General features: G+C 39.4%; 1 protein-coding gene across 5 annotated transcripts in view; it reads left to right on the forward strand.

Annotated features, from left to right (window-relative positions):
* cut (homeobox protein, cut) overlaps nt 1-26,778 on the forward strand; it is a 182,117-nt gene that overhangs the window by 39,970 nt on the left and 115,369 nt on the right. The window contains exon 1 of one of the 5 annotated variants that reach the window (XM_089733680.1): nt 20,340-21,914. The exons of the other annotated variants lie outside the window; for them this stretch is intronic. Within the exon in view, the coding sequence (XP_089589806.1) occupies nt 21,840-21,914 (75 nt within the window). The 5' untranslated portion in view covers nt 20,340-21,839. Of the gene's footprint in view, nt 1-20,339; nt 21,915-26,778 lie in introns of those variants that run through there. 5 annotated transcript variants of the gene reach the window in all.

The raw sequence follows: 26,778 nt of genomic DNA on the forward strand, positions 1-26,778 counted from the left end.
CTGGAGCCCATAGACATCCACAACGTAAATGCGCCACCTACCTTGAGATATAAGTTCTAAGGTCTCAGTATAGTTACAACGGCTGCCCCACCCTTCAAATCGAAACGCATTACTGCTTCACGGCAGAAATAGGCAGGGCGGTGGTACCCACCCGCGCGGACTCACAAGAGGTCCTACCACCAGTAAGATTAGTTTTAGTATTATTAGTTAATGTTCACTGACTCAAGTATTGAAATTTACATAATGACATTTAATACTAAAATTGATACTTGTAATCTCGTGGAACAGTACCTACCGCATGAACTATTTATTAAAGCAAGCTCATGAATGATCATGAGTGATCAGGACTATCTCTGTGCAAAATACAACACTATAAACTGCGTGCAATAAAAAACAAAAACCAATTGTAGAATACCGCAAAAGCCACAGAACTAAGGGGTAAGTAACAAATTGATACAAATAAAGGCAATTCAAGTTCGAAAAGGTTCACCGAAGATTTTCCGACATCTTTTATCCGATGTTTACAAGTTCAAAAGAAAACTTCCCGGCCCCTTCGAACAGGTAAAGAGCTGCTTAAAACGTTTTTTTTTTTTGCAAACAGATCACGTTCGATCCCTGAACCTTAAGTGAGACATCTTTGTTTCCCTTCGCGCCCCCCACGAAACGATTTAGACGAATTTTTATTGAACAAACCTCTCCATTGATACCTTGTGCCACAGTCACGTGCAGCTGTCATTAACTGTTTGAAAATAGTTATTTTGTCCAAGAAAAATTCCATTTTCAAAAATTACTATTATTTGTTATGTCAAACGTTCGATAGAATGAACCAATTCACGTAGATAGTTCTAAATTCAAATTTTAAAACAATAAAATTAATTTCTATTTTTGAAAATAATTTTACCAGAAAGTTTTATTATAAGTTGAAATAATGGATGAAAGTTTTTGAACGTAGGACGTGCTGTGCCTCCGAACTGGCGGCATCGTCTACATACCAACCGCAGCGGCTTGAAGACTACTTGATTGCTTGATTGCAACTTGATCAACAATCTAACTTAATATCTCAAAGAAACACAAAGCAGATTTGTTGATTGTCGTCCACACATCTAGATGACACAATAAAGTTTGAAGTCGTCGTGGCCTACAGGATAAGACGTCCGGTGCATTCATGTGTAGCGATGCACCGGTGTTCGAATCCCGCAAGCGGGTACCAATTTTTCTAATGAAATACATACTGAACAAATGTTCACGATTGACTTCCACGTTAAACCAATAACATTGTATAATAAAAATGAAACCCGCAAATTTATAATTTGCGTAATTACTAGTGGTAGGACGTCTTGTGACTCTGCACGGGTAGGTACCACCATCCCGCCGATTTCTACCGTAAAGCAGTAATGCATTTCGGTTTGAAGGGTGGGGCAGCCGTTGTAACAATACTTGAGAATTTATATCTCGAGGTGGGTGGCGCATTTACATTGCAGATATCTATGAGCTTCGATAACCACTTAATACCAGGTGAGCAATAAAAAAAAAACCTTTTGAAATTCAAAAGTTTCAGTCTTCAATTCTTAATTACAAACTGTAAATTCGAACCAATTACAAACCAAATCATGCAGTGTAGGTTTCGCCGCGCGACACAGAGCCAACAGTGTGTAGTATACGATAGCAGCGGTGATCTCACAGCGTGCGCCCATTATCTGATAATACCGATCAATCTGTTTTGATTGAATAATCAATCGTTAGTCAATTGAACTCGATTTGCTGTCCGCTGGGAACGGGAGCACAATAGAGATACAATAACGTTCAGCAGGTCCGCGCGCTAGGCTACTCCACGGTAGAACTTCCCTGTTGGAATATTCCAGCTGCTTACAGAGCAGACACAGACAGACCAACGCACGGACACTTGTGGACTCATATTCTACGACTTAAATAGATATTAACATAATTATCTAAGTCTCAAAGCGCCAAACTAATAAAAATATTTTTTTGTTGTTGCTGATGTGTGGACGAGCTCACAGCCCCCCTGGTTTTAAGTGGTTACCGGAGCCCATAGACATCTACAACGTAAATGCGCCATCCACCTTGAGGTAGGAGTTCTAAGGTCTCAGTATAGTTACAACGGCTGCCCCACCCTTCAAACCGAAACGCATTACTGTTTCACGGCAGAATGAAGCAGGGTGGTGGTACCTACCCGTGCGGACTCCCAAGACGTCCGCAGTAAAATATAAAATATAAAATCATGCATTTAGAATATGCCCCTATTATCAAATTGATCTCTCGTGAGCACATCCCGATGCACGATAGTCAAACATAACCGTATTTTAATAGGAGCATTTAAAGAAAAAAATGTTACATTTATGACTATTTATGAAATCCCTTATAATTTACGATTTAAGAACATTATATAAGATTATAATTAACTTTTTTTTTTCAAACGAATAATCGATAGTTAAAATCGATATTTCGGATAGAGTCACCTACTGGAGCCTTACTAAATTTTTACGACCAATAAAACCTGAGTTATTCGGGTACCGTTGGCACTCGCCACGTATCGATACTTTACAGAAAAAAAAAACATTCGAAACATTAAAAACTCGATATTACGACCGAAACGTTAAATTTATAACGTCTTAAAACCAAATGACATTATTTTTTATAATCTCCACACAGATATAAGCAATCAATGGTTTTTAATAGTTAATATTCCAGATTCGATGAAAAGACTCGTAAAAGTGTACTATGTTATGTAATTTTGATTGCTTATTTGTAAGTCGGGTCGTTAAATGATAATACCTAATATAGCCTCACGTGCTTAAAGCTTAAGGTTTAATATAAGTTACAATGCCGTCAGCTTTGTTCACTACTTTTCAGTCAGATCTTAAGTTCGGAGTTTTTTACTAGCCTAGCCTTATGATAACATTTAGTGTATAGTTTTACTGGTAGTAGGACCTCTTGTGAGATCGCGCGGGTGGGTACCACCACCCTGCCTATTTCCGCCGTGAAGCAGTAATGCGTTTCGGTTTGAAGGGTGGGGCAGCCGTTGTAACTATACTTGTGACCTTAGAACTTATATCTCAAGGTGGGTGGCGCATTTACGTTGTGGATATCTATGGGCTCCAGTAACCACTTAACACCATGTGGGCTGTGAGCTCCTTCACCCATTTAAGCAATAAAAATAAAAAATAAAAACTCACCGACGATACCTACTAAACATGAGTTCCTCAAGATGATAGAATAACAACGTCTAATAAAAATAAATACCTATGCATTCGTAGGGCTGGTTGATACTACTCAGGTAGCTACCACTAACGGCCTACTTCTGTGTCGAGCAGCTTGGAATGAAGAGTGTCATCATCATTCTCCTGCCCTTCTCCCAGTCACCTGAGGTCGGCGCAACATGTTTTCTCCTTCCCTACTCCTCTATCATATACCATTTCTTTGCTCACTCCCCTCTTACACATATCGTCTTTCACGCAATCCATACATTTCTTCTTAGGTCTAAGTCTTCCTCTATATTTTACCACATTCATAGTTAACACTCTCTTACCAACCTCATTTTCATTTTGTCTCATCACATGACCATACCATCCCAAACGCGCACTTCTCGGCTTCTGGATTGAAAACTGTGATGTCAGTATTTAATTAGAACGGAATTGAAAGTTCGACATTTCACATTTCTATAAGCTCTATTAGTCACTAAGCGTGAGGTGGTCCGTGAACTCAGGTATCCAAAACCGGCCCACCTGATGGTGGTCAGCGCACGTGAAAACAATCTACAAAGAATTTGGCGGCCAAAACGTATTTCGAATAAAGTTCAAAAATGGAACGTGACGAATGTCCGTTAACGAGCAAGGGTACTATTAAATATGAAGGAATTGAAATTGGCGGGAAATTACAAACAGAGTGAGTACAAATCAAACGGGTCCTTCGCAGTCCTTAAAGGAGTTTTTTGAGTCGAATACCAGCCAAGGACAAGGTCTTCAGGAGACAATGTTCGCGATTCGTGGCGTTTTAATTGTCCTTATTGCGTTCGGCTCGCCTTTGAGGACGCCGCCCGGCTCAGCCCGATCACGAATTTATGATCACACAATGAGAATTATGTATGTGACTTACCATCACAACAGACGCACCACAGTAACAGCTCAGCACAAGATCCTCTCATAGACTCATTCGACCAATACAGCGGAAGCTCTAAACTACATACCCACTGTAGATGTAAAATAATTATTTACTTAATCGACTGATGAAAATTTATATAAAGTTATAGAATGTGAAAACCACTCACACAAAAGTAGAGACCAAAGACCTCTTGTGCCTATTTCTGCCGTGAAGCAGTAATGCGTTTCGGTTTGAAGGGTAGGGCAGCCGTTCTGACTATACTGAGACCTTAGAACTTATATCTCAAGGTGGGTGGCGCATTTACGTCGTAGATGTCGATATTATGTATAGGCTCCAGTAACCACTTAACACCAGGTGAACTGTGAGCTCATCCACCCATCTAAGCAGTAATATAAAAAAAGTATACATAAAAAATACAAGATTATTTTAGGAGAGTGCTTACAAACAATTTGAAGTCGACACTAAGAAAGCTAGGCGCAAAAAAACGAATGAAACTCGATAAGTTTAGATCAGATGGTAACGTGTTGTATGCGCAGTGTGTCCGCGACCTCGGACACTTCGCAAAGGAAGTCGGGGATTCACTCCTTGTGCCGCGCAGTTATATGAATGTATCTATATATTAATACGTGAAGCAAAAACTTTGTATCCCTTTTTACGAAAATTGCGCGGACGGAGGAGTATGAAATTTTCCACACTTATAGAGAATATAGAGAAGAAGTGCACAACGCTAATATTTTTTTAAAATAATGCGTTAAAGATACATTAAATCAATAAAGAAAACATTACACACACTACATACCATGTATTTGGCGCACACACGCATGCATACTATTTATTGTCAAACTTTTATTCTTGACGTCTGTGGTCAAATTGAGAATAGATTAAATATTGTTTGTCTTTATTAATATTTTTTATAGTGTAGCCTTGACGAAATTTGTGATTATAGAAGTATAAAATACAATTATAATAGTGTACAAACTTACAATTTCAATTAATTATAGTCGAATTTCGACTACCGCGGGACCTCTAGTCTACACAAACGGACTACACAGCTGAAGAGTACGACTTTACCATTTGTGAAATTATTTTGGTGCAAAAGTTCAATGTTTAGAACTACAGCATACATTCGCTCATATATTTCTCTTACTTTTCTCAAATTTATGAGTCTATGAGATGAGGCAGGTTCACGATTGCTGTCCTCACAGTTGGCAGACCAGGTTGACCCGTGGTGACACTGAAAATACGTAGCACCAGAACTACATCGACTATTGCGTGTAAACGTCCAGAAAACATTCGCGAGTCCTCACAAGGACTTACAGCAAGCCGCGTTATGATATCATTAGTACCGTGAGCATACAGCAAACCTAAGACCCCGTTAAGGGAATATTACAAAAGTGACTAAATTAAACAGTGAAATTGTGGAACGATAGGTATATCATTTTAGAAAACAGCACCAATCGCAATAAAAATAAAGTTTCAAACCGATCGTCAAATGATGTTTGCCGATTCTTAATCCAACAGGCACTTATTCTTTAATTTAATATCAAGCACTTGGGATTGAAATTTGAATTTGAATTACGAAACAAAATGGCTTTTACTCTGACTTCGTTGGTGATAAGCGAGCCTGGGCGATGGACCACTGATGTCTGCAACAATGTTGCCTAATTAGGAATCCCACAAACCCTAACTCGAGGCCTCTGAACGTGAACCGTAGCTTCGAAACACTAGAAATCATAATACAGAGAAGAAAAGAAGAAAGAAAAAAAACCACCTAACCTCCAATCGAAAGGAGAAACTTATATAATAAAATTATTGTCGTAAAAACGGGCTCCATAACCATTAACCAACGACCCGACTATTCTTCAATTTTCAAAATTCTTGTCAAACCTCCGTCAGTTTTGTGATGAGGATTCCGCACTGCGCTTCAGGTGGGCTGCAAACGTCCGATAAATCGAACGTTGCACGATGCTTATATTACAAATATTATCAAATCTTAGTCGAGTACAGAATGTATCGTACGAATGTAGGGTACTTAAAAATTATTGATGTTAATGGCGATCGCTAATGAAGCCAGATAATAAGGTACCTAGTTAATTGTATCGCCGATCGCTCGCGTCGTTCGGGTTTTTGTTCAAATACCGAACTTAATACGTGACGTTCCCACAGTGAGCCGAGCGCTCCCGGAGACGAACGAAAACGGATTCCATTTACGAATTAACGAATCACCTGTCTGATTGCAGACGTTCGATTTTCGAATTCAAAATTCGATTTTATTTAATTTATAAGATGCGTTCCAGAAAAGTTTGTTAAACACTTCTGGAAAGAAATACCTACTCGTTTAATATTTGAAACATTAAAAATATAATTAAATTAAATTATCGAAAACAAATAGTAAGTCGATATTTATAACATGTATACACGAGTGCTCCGTTGCATTTTGATAGATCGTAACAGCTTCGTGGCGAACATAACTGATGACAGAATAAGAGACATTAATTGACAATTTGAGCACTCCGCGAGAAAGATTATTACAAATAATTTACAGGACATTTATTTATAGACCATCTGCCATTCTGCTACTCGATACAGCTGTTGTTGTAACATTCATACTCCGGATAGCGTCTAAGCTATTCCCAAACCAGCGGCTTCTGCGAACAGGATCCGCACACGCGATACTGCGAAGCCATTGACGCGACAAACATAAGTCCATAAATAATTTTTTTAATTAAATAAACTCCAAATAAATCGTTTGTAAAGCATAATGACCACGAGTGACGTTTCGCCGGCGCCGTCAACTGTTGACGCCGACAAATTGACAAGCGGCGGTCGCGGAGCACGGGGCGCCGCCCCCGCTCGATGCTAATTCTCAACGAAGGGTATCATTTTTTTCCTTCCTCCACGATACTTCCGCTTGTTTTCCCGGTGAACGCTTTTCCGGAAGGGGCGCTTCCCATCGGACGGGTACGAAATCGGATGAACATGAGAAATGCTTCATTGATACACGAATAAATCACGAGCTATTTTTTTACTTTATTTAAGCCGATTTAACCTAATAGGTGTATGGCTCTAATAAAGAGCGACGGTGACCACTTACCATCAGGTGGGCCGTATGCTCGTCTGCCTACAAAGGCAAATAATAATAATAATAAAGAATGAAAAAAATATAGAATTTAGATAAACGATTAAATAAATGCATATTAAGTACTAACCTATTATGAGCGCCCGTGAACACAAATCATGTTCATTTTTCTAGATCGTACACGACGATCATTCCCGAACCTGCGACCTCTGGGTAGCGGCGGCGGCGAGCGCGCGCTCTTGTGCCAGATTTATTAATAGTCGAAATCGCTGAGTCAATAGTATTAAGTATCGGTTGTCGACTGCTAATGGGGCGTAATCGAAGAGTCCATAAACAACAGGTGCCCGGGATCAAACCCGCGCCGTGACGACACCCATCTGGCGTTCGATGGAGGTACTTCTGTTTATATTTAGTGCGGTGCTCGGTTTAATGCTTCACGATTGCAATCGAATATAAGGCATTTTGGTAGAGTACCAGTCTTTGTTTTTTTTCCCAACCTATTCGCTGGTAATCTAAGAGGCTACGCGCGGACGGGTAGGTGAGCTCACGGGCTCAACCTGAGAGAATTTGCTAACACTAGCCCTAGCTAGAGCAGTGCTTCGCAGAATCTACCATCAGATCAGAATCGCGACCCAGTGAGAAGATCCGGCGAGAAACTCAGTGGGCTGTGTCTATGGCTAGATCGCTCGCCGAACTCTTCGATACTAAATTTAGGTCGTCGCGTAGATCTACATTCCTCGGTTCTTTTGTGAGTTGAATCAACACATCATTCAGACACTCGTGCGCTGATGCAGGCTGGTGGAGGTCGCCTCTCGGCAGCCTCGCAACATAGTTACTGACGATGACTGTCATTCGTCTGCTAGCCACGGTCTATCTGAACCCACACTCGAAAATAAACTCAATAACTAAGAGTGCGTAAGTTTAATTTGCAAAGAGAAGGGCGTCGAACCAAAAGGCCACACACAATGGACTCGTCGGTGGACCGCAGCTCAATAAATACTTCATAGTATCGGGCTCAGTTGACCGGAGGTCGCGGCTCCGGGCCCTCGCCCTACGTGCCTTCCCTTCGTAAATTGCTCCCCGGGATAATCGCGAGTTAAAGACTGCTTCATGTTTACAATTAGTACGAGACCTATGACTTGGTATGGGGCAGCCGTTGTAACTGAATTCGTCGTGGCCTAAGGGATAAGACGTCCGGTGCATTCGTATGTAGCGATGCACCGGTGTTCGAATCCCGCAGGCGGGTACCAATTTTTCTAATGAAATACGTACTAAAACAAATGTTCACGATTGACTTCCACGGTGAAGGTGAAGTAATGCGTTTCGGTTTGAAGGGCGGGGCAGCCGTTGTAACTATACTTGAGACCTTAGAACTCATATCTCAAGGTGTATGGCGGTATTTACGTTCTAGATGACTATGGGCTCCGGTAACCACAATGAGGTGAGCTGTGAGCTCGGCCACCCAACCATGCAATAAAAAAACTTTGAAGGTAACGCGGAATCAACATCGACAAACCTACATTTATACTATTTTGAAATAAGATGGAGACGAATCAAGCCGTACAGATTCGCCCCGCCGACTCTACTAAAGCACAAAGACTCAAAACTAAAGATAATACTCAGTCGAAAGTCCTCATGTCTCAAGTTTGGACTCATGTTGCCAACATTAGCTCGATGTCCGGTAGTTCATTTGCTCTCTGCTTTAAGCAGTATGAAAAATGTTCTATAGTGGTTATCGGTTGGCTAAGCCGCCGGTACCGCTGATGGCAAGCCTAGCAAATCCGACGATAACTTATAAAGAATATACAAAATGTTTTGTGGAGCGAAGTGTTCGTTTATCCCATAAAGGCCGGTAGCCGATCAAGAGGTGTCCGACTGGGATAATCCCGGATTACCCTTGTATGCTGCCACTGAGCCGTGCCGTAATTAGGGTCAATAGTTCCGCTCCGTGTGAACATGTGATCGGCGGGTGTCTTCATACTAACTTATAGTCGTGCTTTTTGGTTTCAAGGGTAATTAACTGTTTACCAATCACATTACTGCAACCTCACGTCTCACGCCTCAAGGTGGTGGGCGGCGGCATTCTCGTTGTGAAATGAGCAAACAAATTATTTAATCATTTTTTCACCCTCACAATTTCCTAATTATTCAAAACCTTATCTAAGTAAATAATACGCGTATAAGTCCAAGGGTAAATAGAGTCGCTTCAGGAAGGACTGGAAGCAAACAAAAAAACAAGTGATCATTAACGTTACAATCGTTCACCTTGAAATCAAACAAAAGCCGAAGTTAATTTACCGAAAAATAATAATTTACAATATAATTTTATTACAGTCGTAAAATAAATCAAGAAAAACTAAAACAATAATCTTTTGACGGTAATAAAACAAAATACGATTTTATTAAATAAACAAAATAAACAATTAATACACATCCAGGACTCGAACGCGCCGCTCGTGTAAATAAATCAGGCTAAAAAAGTTCATCTCGATTGAGACGCCACATGTATCATAATTATCATACGCTACGTTATGTTTCCATAACGTTATTTCTAGTTCATATAAATAACTGGCTGCTTCAAACAAATAGACGTTTTCGAGATAACATAATAAAAATTAAACATCTTTGACGTTCACAGAATTGATTAGTTTATATTTTGAAGTTAAATAAACATTGGAAACGGTGTGTACCAATGTGACATTACGAAACTGAATCACGAGTAATTCTCGAAATAACTCGAGCCAAAAATAAAAAAATATAAATGAAACAATATTTAATTGAAATCTAAAAAACCTACACAAAATTGCGTCACTTCGTAAACTTTATTTGACAAAAATTATCTACAGTTTGATTGACAAAAAAGCTACTACTATCGCCATCTGTTATTCGTTCAGGTAACTAAACCAAAGAAACAAAGATTATTTTTATTCGAGTTTTAGTTTGAGTGCGTGTCAAATTGTCTATTTCCTGTCGCAATGTCGACTTAAATACTAAATCTTCAATTACACAAAAGTACTAGGACGACATAAAAGCGAACAATTATAATAAATATATTTACGGCGCGATAAGAAAGAATGCGCAGTTCACGACCGTGTTCATCTCGACGACCTGCGCTGTAAAAGGGGACGCACATACGTGCTAACCATACAAAAGAAAAGGACGGAACCACCTCCGATAACACGTCAATACATTCCACGAGAGACTCGCATGCAACTAACGTCTTTAGCGCTCTTCAAATAAGAACTCGTTTCGTTTGTAGCTTTTAATGGAAAACCGATACCGCATCAATATATTTCTCGGCGTCGTCTTGCGCGGGACTTTAGTATTTTCCCCTAAATGAATAAAGACTAGATTCGTGTGTTCGTTTTTCTTTAAGAAGGCGTTTCGATATCTTGAAGATAGTGAGGGCGTCTGAAGCGATCGAACTTTAATACGAGAGGTTTATCGGAAATTCACCTTTAACGTGGCGAGAGCTGTAGCCGGGCGTGCCTTCCGCCAGCCACGCCCAGCTCTTATGTAGAAAAATGGATATTTTTATATCCCCGATGGCAATAGCTTGCGATAACATCATTCATATATAAATTCATTGTGTTATCTGTCTATGTGTGTCTGTGTGTGTGTAATGTGTGTTTTCGTTCGTTCGCAGGTACGTAATGATGCTGTTTGTGTTTGAGGTAATTTTTCTTCTATCGATTATCTTTAATTCGAAATCCAGTTCGAAGTCGGACGAGTGTTACTTGGAGGCTGTCACTAAGATGGGATCACATCGGATACCACGTAACTGCCAATGCTATTAATTCTTCCATAAGTGTAATCAAAATCCGGCTAGTAATTATTTTTACTTCTAGGTTGATATTAAACAATCCAAATTGTTTTCCGTCTGGCGTGCTGTCATTAATACGTAATCATAAATTCAATTATTTACAATTTAATTTTTTCATGCGATATTCATGAATCACGAAACATTACGACAAGTGTTTTACCGGAAATAATTCATTATCCTTGCTCGCCTGATAGTTTCATTCAAAATTTGTTATTCGCCGAAGTAAGAACACAAGCTACGTTTGCAGCGGGACCACGGCTCCTGGCGCAGTCGTTAATTCGTATTGAATTACACTCTAGTGTTCTAACACAATTCCTATTTTAAAAAAAAGAACTTTAATTATTATTCGTAAATCGAACGAGTCTCGAATCCAGGAGGACTGGCACAATACAATTTAAAAAATAAAGCCTTCGAAACAAATGAAGTGAAAGAGCTCGATTAACGATTTTTGAAAAAAAAAACGAAAGCATTCATTACGCTGTTCGGATTTTAAAACAATACGTCCATTCAGGCATTGGCCCGTTTGAATATGGAACGTGACGGACAGTTCCAACGGGCGCGTTCCGTTTCTGGCTTTTAACTGTTTATTTCGGTTGATATTCGCTACCTGTGTCAAGGATTACTCGGTTTCATTAAACGCGATGAAAAAAAAACATTGATTGACATGGATCGTCGGTAGAGTGTCTGTCAATATGACAGTTGGACCGACGCGCCATCAAACGTCGGTCGGCGCGGTCTTGGTCGAGCCAATTACACACTTTGTTTACGTTTTTCTTTACTTCAAGGTTATTATTTTTCCTACATAAGCTGGTAACATAGAGGATTATGCCAGCGTAACTGAGCGAGAACTTCAACAGAAGAAAGGCATTGATTTTAAATTTCAGCAGGTGCGTAAGTTGTACCTTCGATCCGAATGAATTAAAGCTAGCGAGTTACATTTGACAAATAAGACTGTTTATTATCATCGACCGCATTCACTACATCTGGTCTCAAGGTACAGATCAATTGAACACAATCACTGCGAAAGAACATTAGTGGTAAGAGAGCGCGGGTCGGCCGAGCCCCGAACACCAATTTGTACATTACAGTGATTGATTCGACCGATACATCACTAAAGGCGTTTTTCTATGAAAAATTGCCATAATCGACTTAAAAACTCATTAGGTCGAAGACAAAGAAATCTTCCGACCGCCATTCCTCTAATTTGAGTTTCTCGATCGAAACGAATTTCTGACGTGATTACTCCGCTCCCCCTTTTTTTTTACTGTGTGTTATTAAATGCCATCAAAGAATTTTAATTCCGTTATCCTTAATAATTCGACAGTCGGCATTGAAACGAAAGCTTCGCGGTGTGTTTAATAATATGATATTTTTATTTATATCTGTAGCGCAGGGGTGTGTGGAACACGCGCACACATGTCCTACGTCACAGACGTCACATTCATTAGTGTTGACAGCACAGGAAATAGTAATAAAGCATGTACTCGGCACAAAAATCATAAACAAGTATTAATAATAATTAAAAAAAAAGCGTGATCCATATTTGAATACGGCGCAGAGCGACGCTCGAGGGGGAGCCTTTCATAGTTCGGAGAGAAAAAACAGTTCGATCACAATGCGTACGTTAATTCAAAAATAGAACGTCACATTGAAAAAAGTTAGTCGCCGTCGCCATTGAAATTAAACGACAAGATAATTTTTTGAATATGGATCGGCGCTATTTGAATAAGTGTAACATTAATATTCTTTTGTGATAATTTCGAATTCGGAACGCCCACGCTCGGCCATTGTCTTGCGAGTTATTGGCTCATTAGGCGACATGTCGCTTTGTGTTCAAAGATTTGAATATTTGATTTTCGAATCGAACAACAATCGATCCAACGGCGTTCGAGTAGTGACTGACACCCGCTGAACTGTGAATCGCAATCATTCAAACTTATTTACTTTAATTTTATCACAAATCAAGTCATTGTCAGAAGAATAGCATGCATTATTTCAATTACAATGAAACATATCTGAGAGCGTGATCTGAAATTGAAAACGGCTTCCGTGCTACTCGCTGGCGACTATCTGCGATCGGGCCGCGATTCAAATGGCCCACAAAAGATCTGAAAAGAGTGTAACGATATATTTGAACAATAAGAAAGCGAGAGTCGCCCACGTGTCGCGGGACAGATGTGTTCACGAATTACGTATGCTAATGTAGGTACGTCGTAATCCTTCCGTCGGACCTCCCTGCGCCGTCACCTTGTCTCGCGGTATAATCGATCGATTGTGAATGCGCCCAATGATCTCCATTTAAGATTCAGCTGTTTAGCTTTGTCTTGAACACCAACGTCGAAGCAAAACTGGAAAATCTATTTAATTATTTTTTTTTTCTTTTTCTTAGGTGGGTGGACGAGCTCACAGCCCACCTGATGTTAAGTGGTTACTGGAGCCCATAGACATCTACAACGTAAATGCGCCACCCACCTTGAGATACAAGTTCTAAGATCTCAGTATAGTTACAACGGCTGCCCCACCCTTCAGACCGAAACGCATTACTGCTTCACGGCAGAAATCGGCAGGGCGTTAGTACCTACTCGCGCGGACTCACAAGAGGTCCTACCACCAGTAAAACAAGGCATTTTAGATGCACTTTGTTTTTAAATTAATTTTGAACGTGTATAGTCCATCGAATACTACGCGTTTTAAAATATTAGAACCACATCTTTCATTTACAAATGTTTTTGAAAAAAGTTAGTCGGAATGAGGATCCCTCGTATTCCCGATATGAAAGCCCCGAAAAATGAAAACGCGCGAATACGCGTGACATTACCGGTAATCGTGCTTTATGAGTTTCTACCGAAATACACGACAGGGTTGCAAGCTGCGAACGAAACTCATTACAATATGTTCTAACTTTGACAAACCTTACAGAAGGTTAAGTCATTTATTCAAAAATCAAATTAATATGACATAATAATTACATAGGTAGGCCAATGGCCACTTTTAATCATCGATACAAAACGACGTCAAAAAAGGAAAGACATAATATTATCTACTACGTCTGCTAATAACAAGACGTTAATAATAACATCCGTGACAATTCTGCATAAAACTGCGCATCAGAATAAAGAAAAATTGTCTCATACGTATTCCGAACTGTCGAGTATTTCCAAGACAAGCTATTAAACATCAATAGCTCAACCGTTCGTCCCAGCTCTGCATCCCAAGTGCGCTCGTGGCCATGCACTAACATTTGCATAGAACGCCCTATTACAAGTCATTATCGTAAATTTCCGTTCAATATAATAACTGTCCGTTGTGTTCTACACAAAAAAAATACTTATCAATACAAACGTTGCGATATTTCGTTTGAAATTAGAATCAGTACAGTTTCCGCTTCCGTTCGATATTCGAATTCGAGCGTTTCGAATTAAGAACGCGTTCTAAATAAACGATAACGGCCTATGCTATTTCAGTGTAATTGCTGGCCGGTTGATGATAGATAAAAACTTTTTTATTATTAATTAAAAAATAATGCAGCTTTTATTAGTTGAGACAAGTCATTATTCCGACATTTTAGAAGTGCGTTATTTGTTTGATTTTAAATTAAAACTATCCGTTTAGAGGTCGCAGGTTCGACAGAGTTCAATTTTATTTTGAAACTGTTTTGTGAGGTAGAAGAAGTTTAGTAAAGAGTTAATGAAACGGTTCATTGGCGTTGTAACATAATTGAATGTAAGTATAGAACGTTCTTGTAGTCTTCGGTTACCTAGGCAACAGTCTCACGCCGCACACTTCTAATCAGAAGTGAGTCATATGACACGATAAGGAACAACCGGATCACTCCACGTTCTTCTATCGTTAAACCAAACGTATGAAGGCATAGTAAGTCGGCAGGTGATGGCAGCGACCGCTCGTGGGAGAGGAGACCGAAATGCCGCAGTGAACGCCTTCAAGCCGGAACTAGTGATCGTTTCGCGGCACAATCAAGCACAATACTTTTGTTACCAGTAGCCACAAGGGTCTGTTCTAGATTTGCCGGATGTGTAGCTCACGGGGCTTTAACCCACAGACACAGCCCACTGAATTTCTCGACGGATCTTCTCGGTGGGTCGAGTTTCCGATCCGGTGGTAGATTCTGCGAAGCACGGCTGTTGCTAGGGTTCGTGTTAGCAACGTCGTCAGGTTTGAGCCCCGTGAGCCTACTAGTTAAGATTACGCTGAAATAGCCTCTCAAGGGGGTTAAGTTGCACGTTTTTTTGGAAGATTACTATCGCCCGTAGACACGGTCTCCGGAGGGGAGTAATGTGGTTTTGATTCACATGTATTTATTTCTTTTATAATATTTTATTATTGTAATTACACTACACAACAATACATACATAATTTATTTTATATCAAGACATTCATTTATCACACCATCATACAAAAACGAGCATAGTCAGGCGATAACCGCAGCATAGCACCTAACTATGCTTGTGAATTAATTTTGCTTAGTGTAATTAATATTTTGTATGATTGTGTGATAAATAAATGTCTTGATATAAAATAAAGTATGTATGTGTTGTTGTGTAGTGTAATTATAATAAAATATTGTAAAATAAATAAATACATGTGAGTCACCCGCACACCTTTCGCCACCTTCTACAAGAGCGGTGCCCGAGGCTTGGAGCACATTCACTCACCGAGGGTGGATCCGGAGCACAGCACGAGGCTTGATTACCACGCTGACTGAGTGATCGGCTCAAGATTTCTCGTCTGCCATTCAGACAATTTTTTACTGCTTAGATTAGACGAGCTCGCAGCCCACCTGGTGTTAAGTGGTTACTGGAGCCCACAGACATCCACAACGTAAAGGCGCCACCTACCGTGAGATATAAGTTTTAAGGTCTCAAGTATAGTTACAATGGCTGCCCCACCCTTCAAACCGAAACGCATTACTGCTTCACGGCAGAAAATAGGCAGAGTGTTGGTACCTACCCGCGCGGACTTACAAGAGGTCCTACCACCAGTAATTACGCAAATTATAATTTTGCGGGTTTGATTTTTATTACACTCTGTACCTAACTCCTTCACCGTGGAAGTCAATCGTGAACATTTGTGGAATACGTATTTCATTAGAAAAATTGGTACCCGCCTGAGATTCGAACACCGTTGCATCGCTCAACACGAATGTACCAGACATCTTATCCGTTAGACCACGACGACCTCACAAAAACGACTAATGTACGTTCAATTAAGACTTAATCAAGCACCAAGATTAGTTTCTCAGCGAAAAAATATAGAGCACCTGAACCGTTTGGAATGATTGCCGAACACACTGGTCGGGGGGAGGAGGAAGGGGGGTAAGCAATAACCATTAAAAGCTTGCCGAGGGCCGTTCAAAAAGTTTCCTTTTCAATAACGCGTCTAATATTCAAATTAGAGCCACTAACGCTTACGCAGAGCTATATATCATAAAGGCTAATCAGATTCTTCCCTTGTTCCGCTCAAGACATTCCCTTTAAATTCCTTTTTAGGGATTAAATGGGGTATGTTGAAGAAATAATGTCGTTGATGCTGTAAAACAGATAAATACTAAACAAAATTACAAAATACTAGAAAAAGTTTATGTAAGCGTGTATCGTTTAGTGGACGCGGTAATAATAATTTTCAATATTAGGCCAACATAATGACGTAACGTTCCCGCTATAATAATATAATAACAATACAAATAAAAATGAAATTTAATAATATAACAATAAGATTCATGTTCAAAAAGATATTCGATTCGTTTTTTTTTTATTATTAAAAAGACATCCTGAATTGTTTACGAGTAAAATATGTATGTTGTTCGAAATTCAAATTTGCGATGAGCTCCGGCGTATCTCTTTTAAAATTCGAACGTGTAACACCGCACCGACTCGATCTATTCAAATTTGCAATACGAACAGCTCATATAATATTTACGAAGCCAACAATACTCCTTAGAGTAAAAATCGGGGATACTAGACTTCACTTTTTGAAATAACACATTTTATTTGTTTAATTTAGAGATTTACATTTCTAATTACGCAGTTACAAAATGACTGTTAGGTCTTGCGAGCTCCAGCTGATATGAATCACCCGGTAAAGTTCTAGAATCAGAAGGTCATAGTATCAATCGGTGACCGTTGTATGCAAGACCGCCCTATCGATCTTTCCTTCTCACGTTGTAGCGTTAATAGGCTCCTATTGAAATTATACTCATGAACTCTTCTACATCATCATTTCTATTAATCATTCAAACCGGTCGCAGAAATATACCTGAGGGGGTATTCTGATGTACTGACAGCAGTGGCCGGCTGCCCTTAGGCTTAGTGATTAGATTGTACTTTCCTTAACACAACAATACCGAATTCGTGCATGTTTTCGTAAGCTGGTAACCCCGGACGCTGGCAGTTCTTCCCCGCCGCGTTTCTTGGCGCACTCTCAATACACTGGAGCGTCATAAAAAATAATTTAAATTGCTCTCTTGCAGTCTCTATCTATCGCTTCGTATCATTTGCATACTAAAGTAATGCAAAAATCTATGCTTGGGACTCGACGAGCTTGTTTCCATTGCTTTCTTATTGCTGAACAAAAGTCGCACACGATTTTATGTTCTGTCAAAAGATGAGTTCACCATCCACCCAATGGTAAGCGGTAATCGAAGCCAATAGACAATGAGAATGCCGACATCTTGCTTGAGACATGAGGCCGAAGTTCAAACTCGAGTTGTGCCACGAGGTAATTGTGCGTTGTGATATAAAAAGTATAGTAGGATAGTCATCATTTTAATGTAATTTCAACCTCAATCCTCGACCTCAATAGGTGACCCATAAGACGTCTGCCTAATTTGATTTATAAATAAAAACTTAGAAACCACACCCCAAGAAATTTCATCGAAATTTCAAAGCTTACGAATAAGAAAAATCGTGTCTCAACGGAAACGAACCCAAGCATTACAAGTGCGGGCGTAAGAAATTTTTATGTGTTATTTTTTTCCGTTGTTTTGAAATATGCACGCCGTTAGGTTATTTATTGCCCCCATAGAGGTTATATCCCGGGGAGTAATGAGGTTTCGTTTGGGAGGGAAGTTTAAATGTAGCGATTGACTCGTTCCGGAAATTTTTGTACCTCCCAAAATAACGTGACCTTTGATTTGCTGGGATCTCTTAACATCGCAACTTTTGTCATATCAACACATCGCCTTTTCGCATTAAAAGTGTACAGTTTCCAAAAATATTCGAAATTGAGTTAATATGCGTAAACATTTGGTATCACCAGTATTTTTCTCATAAATACTGTCAAAAGAGCCTAGTTTAGTTTCTCTTTTTTTTTCTTTTTTGGTTTACTTATTTTTTGACTACTATTAACAAAATTAATAAATAATTTTAAATTACTTTAAAAGACAGATAATGTAACTGGTAAAAAACAAAAAAATAATATTGCAAAGATGATTATTATTAAAAGTATCATATTATGTTAAATCTTTAAAACACTCTCCTGTAAAATTAGTAAATTTTGAAATTATACAGTTTTAATGCGAGAAGACGAAATATGCCTGTAAGGTGTTTCACGGGCGCCCAGTACCTACTGACGCTAACGTCTACGGATCAGCAGACACCGACCAGTCACCAATGAACCATCAGCTCGCCGGCTCGTCTGACCAGTAACAAAGTACGCCCTGTTTTATAAAATATCAGTTATAATAATTTGAAACGGCCGCGCGGTTAGCATAACAAAATAAATGGCCACAGACGAGCGGGCAGGCCGCTAGATTATAAAACTGATAATCTGTTGCAGGTGTTGTCAATAAATGAAGATTTTTATAATTTCGTAGTAACTTAGATAAATCGAAACTTTTACATTTTGTACTACCAAACAAGCGTAGACCTGCGTAGGCATAGTTCGAATATTATCATAATATAGGAGTCGGGTTGAAGGACACATTCTAAGAAAGTATTTTTATGGAACTATTTACACTCTTGTTTGCAAAGCATCACCAATGCCAATGAATTCACGTGGCTTCACTTGAGGCTACAAAGTAATATACAACTTACTGCAGAACCTAAAGCTATGAAAACAATTTGAAGAACACAATAATATCGTAACTGCCTCACTGGATATATTTTTTCTGTTAAAAGCTTTTTTCGATCTGACAACCCCAATGGAGATTATAAAAACTCGTATGTATGTATATTAATTCATTTTAAATATTATATTAATTAATTAAACAGCGCGCTAAGTGTACCGTGACCGCTGACGAGGTCGACGCACGTTTTCGACGTTACGAAAGATAATTAAAAAAATTCGTTTCCATTTGAAATTCGAACGTTTTGATGATTATTTGAAAATGTTCTAGAATAATTTCGATTTCTTATTCATTTTTTGGCGTAATATGAAATTGGCAAACAAATAATGTTTTGACTAATTGTAATTGTAAAGATACTTGCATTGCATAATATTATTGTAGACGTGTTCTATTCAACTTCTGTACACAAAGTTGCCATGTTATAATTAACTCGATTTGCTTCTTCTAATTTGTATTAAAATGAAGAAGTTGCAAGTAAACAAGTATATAATTACATTACATCTTGCCCAAGTGCATTGAGATCGTGGCCACATTATTAGTATCACTATGCGCTTATACTGACTTCTGCTATTGCTCCTCTCGACCCATCAAAATGTGAATATACAGACATGAGTCGCGGCTGTGAAGCGGTAAGTAGGTATGTGTCTATTCACACGAACGAACTTTCGAACAGAAAACAAAAAAAATAACGTATTTCGAACATGTTCGTTAATTTAAAATTATTGTTTACGCTCCACAATCACATCGGATCATTCTAAATTCAAATTGCACTAATCCGTACGATCAAACTCATTCATTGGCCAAAACAATAATCATTTCTCATAAAAATTACCCCACACGTCCAATTGGAATTCGACTCTATGTGTGGCGAAATAAAACACAATATCACTCACAATTATAGATGATAATTAATTAATTTGACTAAAACATTTCCAAATTCTTTCGGAGTCAACGAATCGTGGTTACAGCGTGTGAGACCGTACCTAGTTTTAATGCTATTGTGTTTTGGAGTCGTTCCGTTACACAGTAATCATTCCGAATTAACGTTTTTATTTTTTATTATTATTTCATTGATGAACTTTAGCGCGATAACAAAAATACCGTTAAATGAACAATTAAAGAAAGCCTTATTAAAAGTACTTTCGGGCTGCTTGCGTTCAATTAAAATAAAAAACCGTTAAATCAAAAATGTTTTTTTTACGAAAACGGTTGTTGAATCTGTTGCGGAGACAGAAGAGCTCAATAGTTTACCTTCGGCAGCGCAGGACTACTTAGCATAGTCGATCGGGCCCCGCCGTGAGAACAAGCCAAAACTGTACTCTAAATGTAATTACTATTCGCATATTAAGTAGAAAACGACATATCCGTAACGTGTATAATTATATTTTTTATCAAATTTGCATATCGATTCGTATAAATCATAGAACAAGGGTTACAGAGACCGGTTTTTTTTTCTTTAATTTATCGAATGTATATAGGTCGAAGGGCTTCTAATTATTCACATATTAAACAGTCAATGTGTCGTTTGACGGTGAGAAAGTTCACGAACATTACAGCCCCGAAGATTGTGTGATTTATTAGTTTTACGATCGAATGCGTTTTTCTGGTTTCTTTTGATGCGTCATTTGCATGTTAGGTCAACGGACACGTTGGGGTGCAGGGTCGAATGTTAAAGGTTACCCGGGTTCATTTGTTTGTTAGTTTCAAACATGATTTGCTATATGAAAACAAAAAAAAAAACAAATTAAGAGTTAAGAAAAAACCCCCTAGCCCGATTTATTTCTAATAAAATCATTGCATTTCAGCGCCATATATTTCAAAAGCTACATCGTAAAATATGAGTATTCTTACAACGTGCGGGCCGCCCGAGTCGCTCACACATTGTCAGCGACAAAACTAAATGACTCGGAGTGATCCTTCAATAAAACCCAAAGTATCATTTTTCAGAGTGATTACGTCAAACATCCATTCACAAGGGTTAAAATATTCAACACTAAGTTCGATATTAATGCACACACATGGCGCGGTGCATTATTCACAGAAATCATTTCGGAACGTCGCGAGACGAACAATGAATTAAATACCGATACCGCGGATGCTGCGCGCATCTGTACCGGGGGTCGACAAATCTTAACCCTAATCCTATCTCCTTCGAAAGCAACAAAGACGCATCGAAATATATTGAAACCTGTTTTGCCGATTGACAGACCGATTCCGATATTTAATGCGCGCCACAATGCTAGTTGAATGCATGCGCGCATCGATTTGCATACGTTTTCTTTGGGTATGTAAATTATTTGTTACGATTTTTATAAGGAAACGGCGCTATGGGAAACGATCGGCTCACGTTCCCGTCGGTATGTAAATGAAGAGATAACGCGTAGAGATGGCTGACTTTTATCTTTGCTTGTTAGTTGGTCGCGCGCTTTTGCTGTGACAGTGTCACGCGGCGGCCCGCGCGCTTCCCTCGCCGTCACCATCGGCTTTGGTTTTCACGAATACTCGACTTGAAATACGCGAGTGACGCGAGTGAAGCGAGTGACGCGAGTGACGCGTTCGATTATTGACAATTTCTTTTTGATTCCTTACTGTTTTATGAACATTGTTCGTTACCAGCACGCCGCGACGCTAAGCCTAAATGAACAATGTTCATAAAAATATTTTAGTTTTATTTTTTTTATGTTATTTTTTTGCAGGTTTTTTTGTAATTTGTAAGCGAAAGTCTGTCCGGTGTTATGAATGTACAGTTGTGTGAAAAATTAAGTTACTTGTTGATAGAAATTATGAAAATTAGAAGTTTCTATCATGAGGTGAGTTTTACTTTTGTACTTACGTGTTTTTACTTTTAACTTGAATTATTTTTGATCTTTCAACAGATACGTTGGTTGGGCTTACTTATACACTTAGGATATAAAACTAAACTTGGTTACTTGCAAAAACTTCAATAAATATTTTTATTTATTTTAATGATAACGATTTTCAAATTCAATTGTTGACTCGGAGATTGATCACGCAAACTATCAAGTGCTTTCATTAGAAATCATAATTTAATAAGAACGAAAGATTTTTAAAATATACGTATGATTCGTCATACTGACTTTTAACTTTAACTTAGTTCTGGAGGTGTACATTCAACCCATTATGTTTTTATTATTAATATTGTTATAAGGCGGTCCTGGTTCGCGACAGGAATGGGCTTATTTGAGTGAGGACAGGAGCTTTTTGGGGGAAAAGATAAGGTAATTAAGGAGCTAATACCGCTACTGTAGGTGTAGTGGCAGCAGCTACAGGAGACTCGGCCGCGTGGTCTGTATACGGAGAACACTAGCTATCGGTAGGAACATCTGACGTCATAATTGTATTCTTACTCTTCAAACATCATCATCATTATCGTCAGCCTACCCACTGCGCGATATAGACGTCGCTAAGGTTCTCCATGATGACAATCACAATCCTACATGAATCCGCATGGGTAGGTACCACCGCCCCGCCTATTTCTGCCGTGAAGCAGTAATGCGTTTCGGTTTGAAGGGTGGGGCAGCCGTTGTAACTATACTGAGACCTTAGAACTTATATCTCAAGGTGTGTGGCGCATTTACGTTGTAGATGTCTATGGGTTCCAGTAACCACTTAACACCAGGTGGACTGTGAGCACGTCCACACATCTAGGCAATAAAAAAAAAAAAATGAACCTCCCAAGCTGGCCCACTCATACAGCAAAGTTACAATTTTATTTATTTTCTATCGAAACACATAAACAAGTAACATTAAGTTCCTTATTAGAAGCTTAAATACGTTTAACCCGCTCTCGTAACTCCCGACTCCTAATGAAAAGAGAATTTATAATGCACGAACATTAAACTACAAACAAAAACGGATGTGGCACCATTGAGCGTAGTTCATTAAACTATATGCCTATATGTGTGAAAATTGTGGAAATTGTAACTTAATTCACAAATGCGGACCATTTAAAGAGCTCTTAAAGATTTTCGTAAAAGGATTTGCCGCCGTGTCCTCATTTACGTTAATAAACTAAAAACAAAACAAGAGCAAAATTATTATGTTATTTTGTTACGGCTGAAATAAACACAAGCTGAATAGGAAGAAACGTTATCGTCAGTTAATCACGGAAAATTAAGTGAAGCACACGTAGAAATCAGGATGCCACATCAAAGCGTCCCGCTAGTCTGCAGCGTCCCCACATCTCCGGTAATTAAGAGAGGCGCAAATTAGCGCCGAAAGACGAAATGTTTTTCTTTTGGGATGCGGGCGGGCGCGCTCACGGGCCGCGCTTACTGCAAGGACGTGCCTTCACAGTTACGCTTGAAGACAACATAAGGCTCTCTGCTCCTTCTTAACCGGAAGGTCGCAGGACCTGAGCTATGTATCAGCACTGGAACATAAAGTGTGCATTATCATATCGATGGCGCGATCGATCGGTTATCAATATAATCAAGTGTTATAAAGCACTAGCTTTTGCCCGCGATTTCGTCCGCATGGAATAGTTATTTGGGCATAACGCTAAATATTACCCGCCTCTTCATTTACGTAGAAAGTGAAAATATTTTTGAATTATAGAATGTTAAGGAGCTATTTAATGGTACCTTAAATCACGCTTTTTCTTCTTCTCTGTCGTTTCCTCATTACTGAGGGTCGTGACCACCTTGGTCCAGTTTTTGCACTAGCTTCCTCCAATGCTGCCTGCATTCGGCCTGCTTAATGGCGCCCGGGACGCTGGTGTTTGTGGCCTCCCTGATAATGTCCGTCCACCTGGTTGGCAATCTTCCTCGACTTCTCTTTCCTTCCACGTGACCTACAACTATTAATTTTTCCAAGTTCTCAGGATTTTGTCGGGCCACGTGTCCGAAGTACTTGAGGAGACGCTGCATACAAATTGCAGATAGACGGGTCTTGACGTTTAGCTCCTCGAGAATTGACACATTTGTTCGGCGCTCCGTCCATGATACGCCCAACATTTTGCGCCAACACCACATTTCAAATGCGTCAATTCTCGATCGGGTACGGCCCTTGAGGGTCCACGTCTCAGAAGCGTACAAGAATATGGAGAAGCTAAGGGTTCTCATGAGCTTTATCTTAGTTTTATTGCTTCTGCTGCGATTTCTCCAAATCTTCTCCAATCGCTTCACGGCTGATTTTGACATCTGGGCCCTCCTGACCACCTCCCTGTCACAATCACCGTCACTGGATATTAATGACCCCAAGTACACAAATTCCTGCACCACGTCCAGGTCACGCAGTTCGTGAGTGCGTGTCATTGTGCCAGCTCTATCGACAAACATCAATTTCGTTTTGGATCGGTTGATGTGAAGTCCGTAATCTTTGCTAACGACTTCCACTCTCCTCAGAAGCTTATGCAGCTCTCGCTCCGAGGTACCGATTATAGTGGTATCATCAGCGAAACGAAGATTATTAATTCGGTGGCCTCCTACACGAATACCCCCCTCCCAGTTCTCCAGAACGAGCCTCATAATGTGTTCACCGATGAGGTTGAAGAGTTGTGGGGAGAGAATACACCCCTGTCTGACTCCACGTTCGGGCTTAAATGGACGGGAAAACTCATTGTTCATTCTGACTCTCGTAATTCCATCCATATATAGAGTCTGAACAAGGGAGACGAGGTGGTCCGGTATTCCCATCTCTTGCATCACGTCGAACATTTTCTTCCAGTTGATGCAGTCAAAAGCCTTGGCGTAGTCAATGAAGCAGAGAGCCATCGGGACGTGGAACTCCCTTGCCTTTTCGATCAACTGCCTTATGTTTAAGATCTGCTCTCTGGTTCCTCGACCCCTAACAAAACCTGCACGCTTTTTAACCGACTTCAAAAGAGGAAGTTATAAATTCGAACATAATTTTTTTATCTATGTAAGAGATTATGGCATAAAAAACGTTATACTGAGTCAACCTTAACATATAGACATATGTTGTTGCGGACTTTTTTTAGATCTTTTAAAGCAGAACAGTTTTTGCATACATTATTGTAGCGAAACTTTAACTCTTTCCGCAGCGCACGCAGCGGAAGCTCTCAAAAGGGAAAAATACCCCCGATTTTGAAACATTCTTTATTGGTGCTCCGCTTGCATTGGCCTTAGCGTGATGTTATATAGCCTATAGCCTTTCTCGATAAATGGGCTATCTAACACTGAAAGAATTTTTCAAATCGGAAAAGTAGTTCCTGAGATTAGCGCGTTCAAACCAAAAAAACCTTCAGCTTTATAATATTAGTTTAGATAAGCCCTAATTTAAAAAAATAAGGACAGCTCAATTTTCTTTTAAAGTTGCTATTACGGACCGTGATTTAGATTAAGTCCTTGCCGCTTGCCCTATAAAGAATGTGATACGGTCGAAGACACGCCTGTCATATTCCTCAAATGGGAAAGATATTATCAAAGTACCTATCTAAAAAGTTATAAATATGTTCAGAAATCTTTTTTATTGTATAGAGAGCGGATTAATTGTCAAATTATTGAATGCGATCCATGTAATGTAATGATTCATGACATCACTGCCATCGTGGTCCGAATGCGTGAGGAGATGGCGTGATGTCTCCACCTTGCACCCACCCATTAATTGTTGTCTTTTGAAAACTCATTTAAGAAAAGTAATTAAATTTCCTTTTTGATTTTTAAATTGAGTTCCCGATCTCTTCGTATATCTGTCGCGCAGTAATCCAAATGAAACTTTAATCCCGTGACTGGAAGATAGGGGGGGAGTCGCCAAACGATGTGCTTAGTAATACATAAAGCCTAAAGAATTGCTTAAATATATATTTATAAAAACACAGCTGCAAAATAGCATGGATAACCTTAGGTTCTATAATAATCCTGTGAACGAATTCAAGCTACAAAAACTAGATGGCGTTAGTGTACAAGAGCGGTAGGCTTACTTCAGTACCTTTACTACCAAATAGTGACATTTTATACCTACCTCGTTACATAGATGGCATTACCATTGGTATAGATTCATACGATTTTATTACGGTACTGCCCATGCACTTATGCAGCCTTTATGTAGTAGATAATTTAGAAAAGAACTCACTATGCACAGTTATTATCATAAAATATTTCAATTACAGGATCCGCAAAATATTTTTTTTTTTTTGCTAACGCTATTCGTGACATTAAAATCATCAACACATAACGACTCACCCTACTGCGGACCCTCCTCAGCGGTCAGCGGTGTCCCTCACCCTCCCACGCACATGTCACAAGAAACTCCTTAATGTAGGACGACGGTTCGACTCCCGGTCAGAACAATAGGTGACGTACCGGACAAACAGATCGAAGTTATTTTATCAGTTATTGCTATTAATTACGTAATAGGCTGGTAGGAACCGTCATATGTCACTGTGAGATCGCAGTGCCATCAATCGATAGCAAAACTTTGCACTCACAAAATTACGTTACAATAAATGCTTAGAGAAATTTAAAAATATATATAAATAAGAAACACTATAACTCAATATAAACATATCCAATCTAGTCGAGCTACCATCGTATGTGTCGTCGGTAAGCCAAATTGATCCGCAAATTACCTAAAACGGACCCTTCTCACCGTCTCCCTCCACGCCCCACCCCCCAGTTTTTACATCAATGTTTTTCTATAGACATGTGAAGGGAAATATCTAAACATCTAAGGGTGGTCCAAGTTTTTGGG

The sequence above is a fragment of the Bombyx mandarina genome, chromosome 16 (assembly GCF_030267445.1).
Source record: "Bombyx mandarina strain Sakado chromosome 16, ASM3026744v2".
Lineage (NCBI taxonomy): Eukaryota > Metazoa > Arthropoda > Insecta > Lepidoptera > Bombycidae > Bombyx > Bombyx mandarina.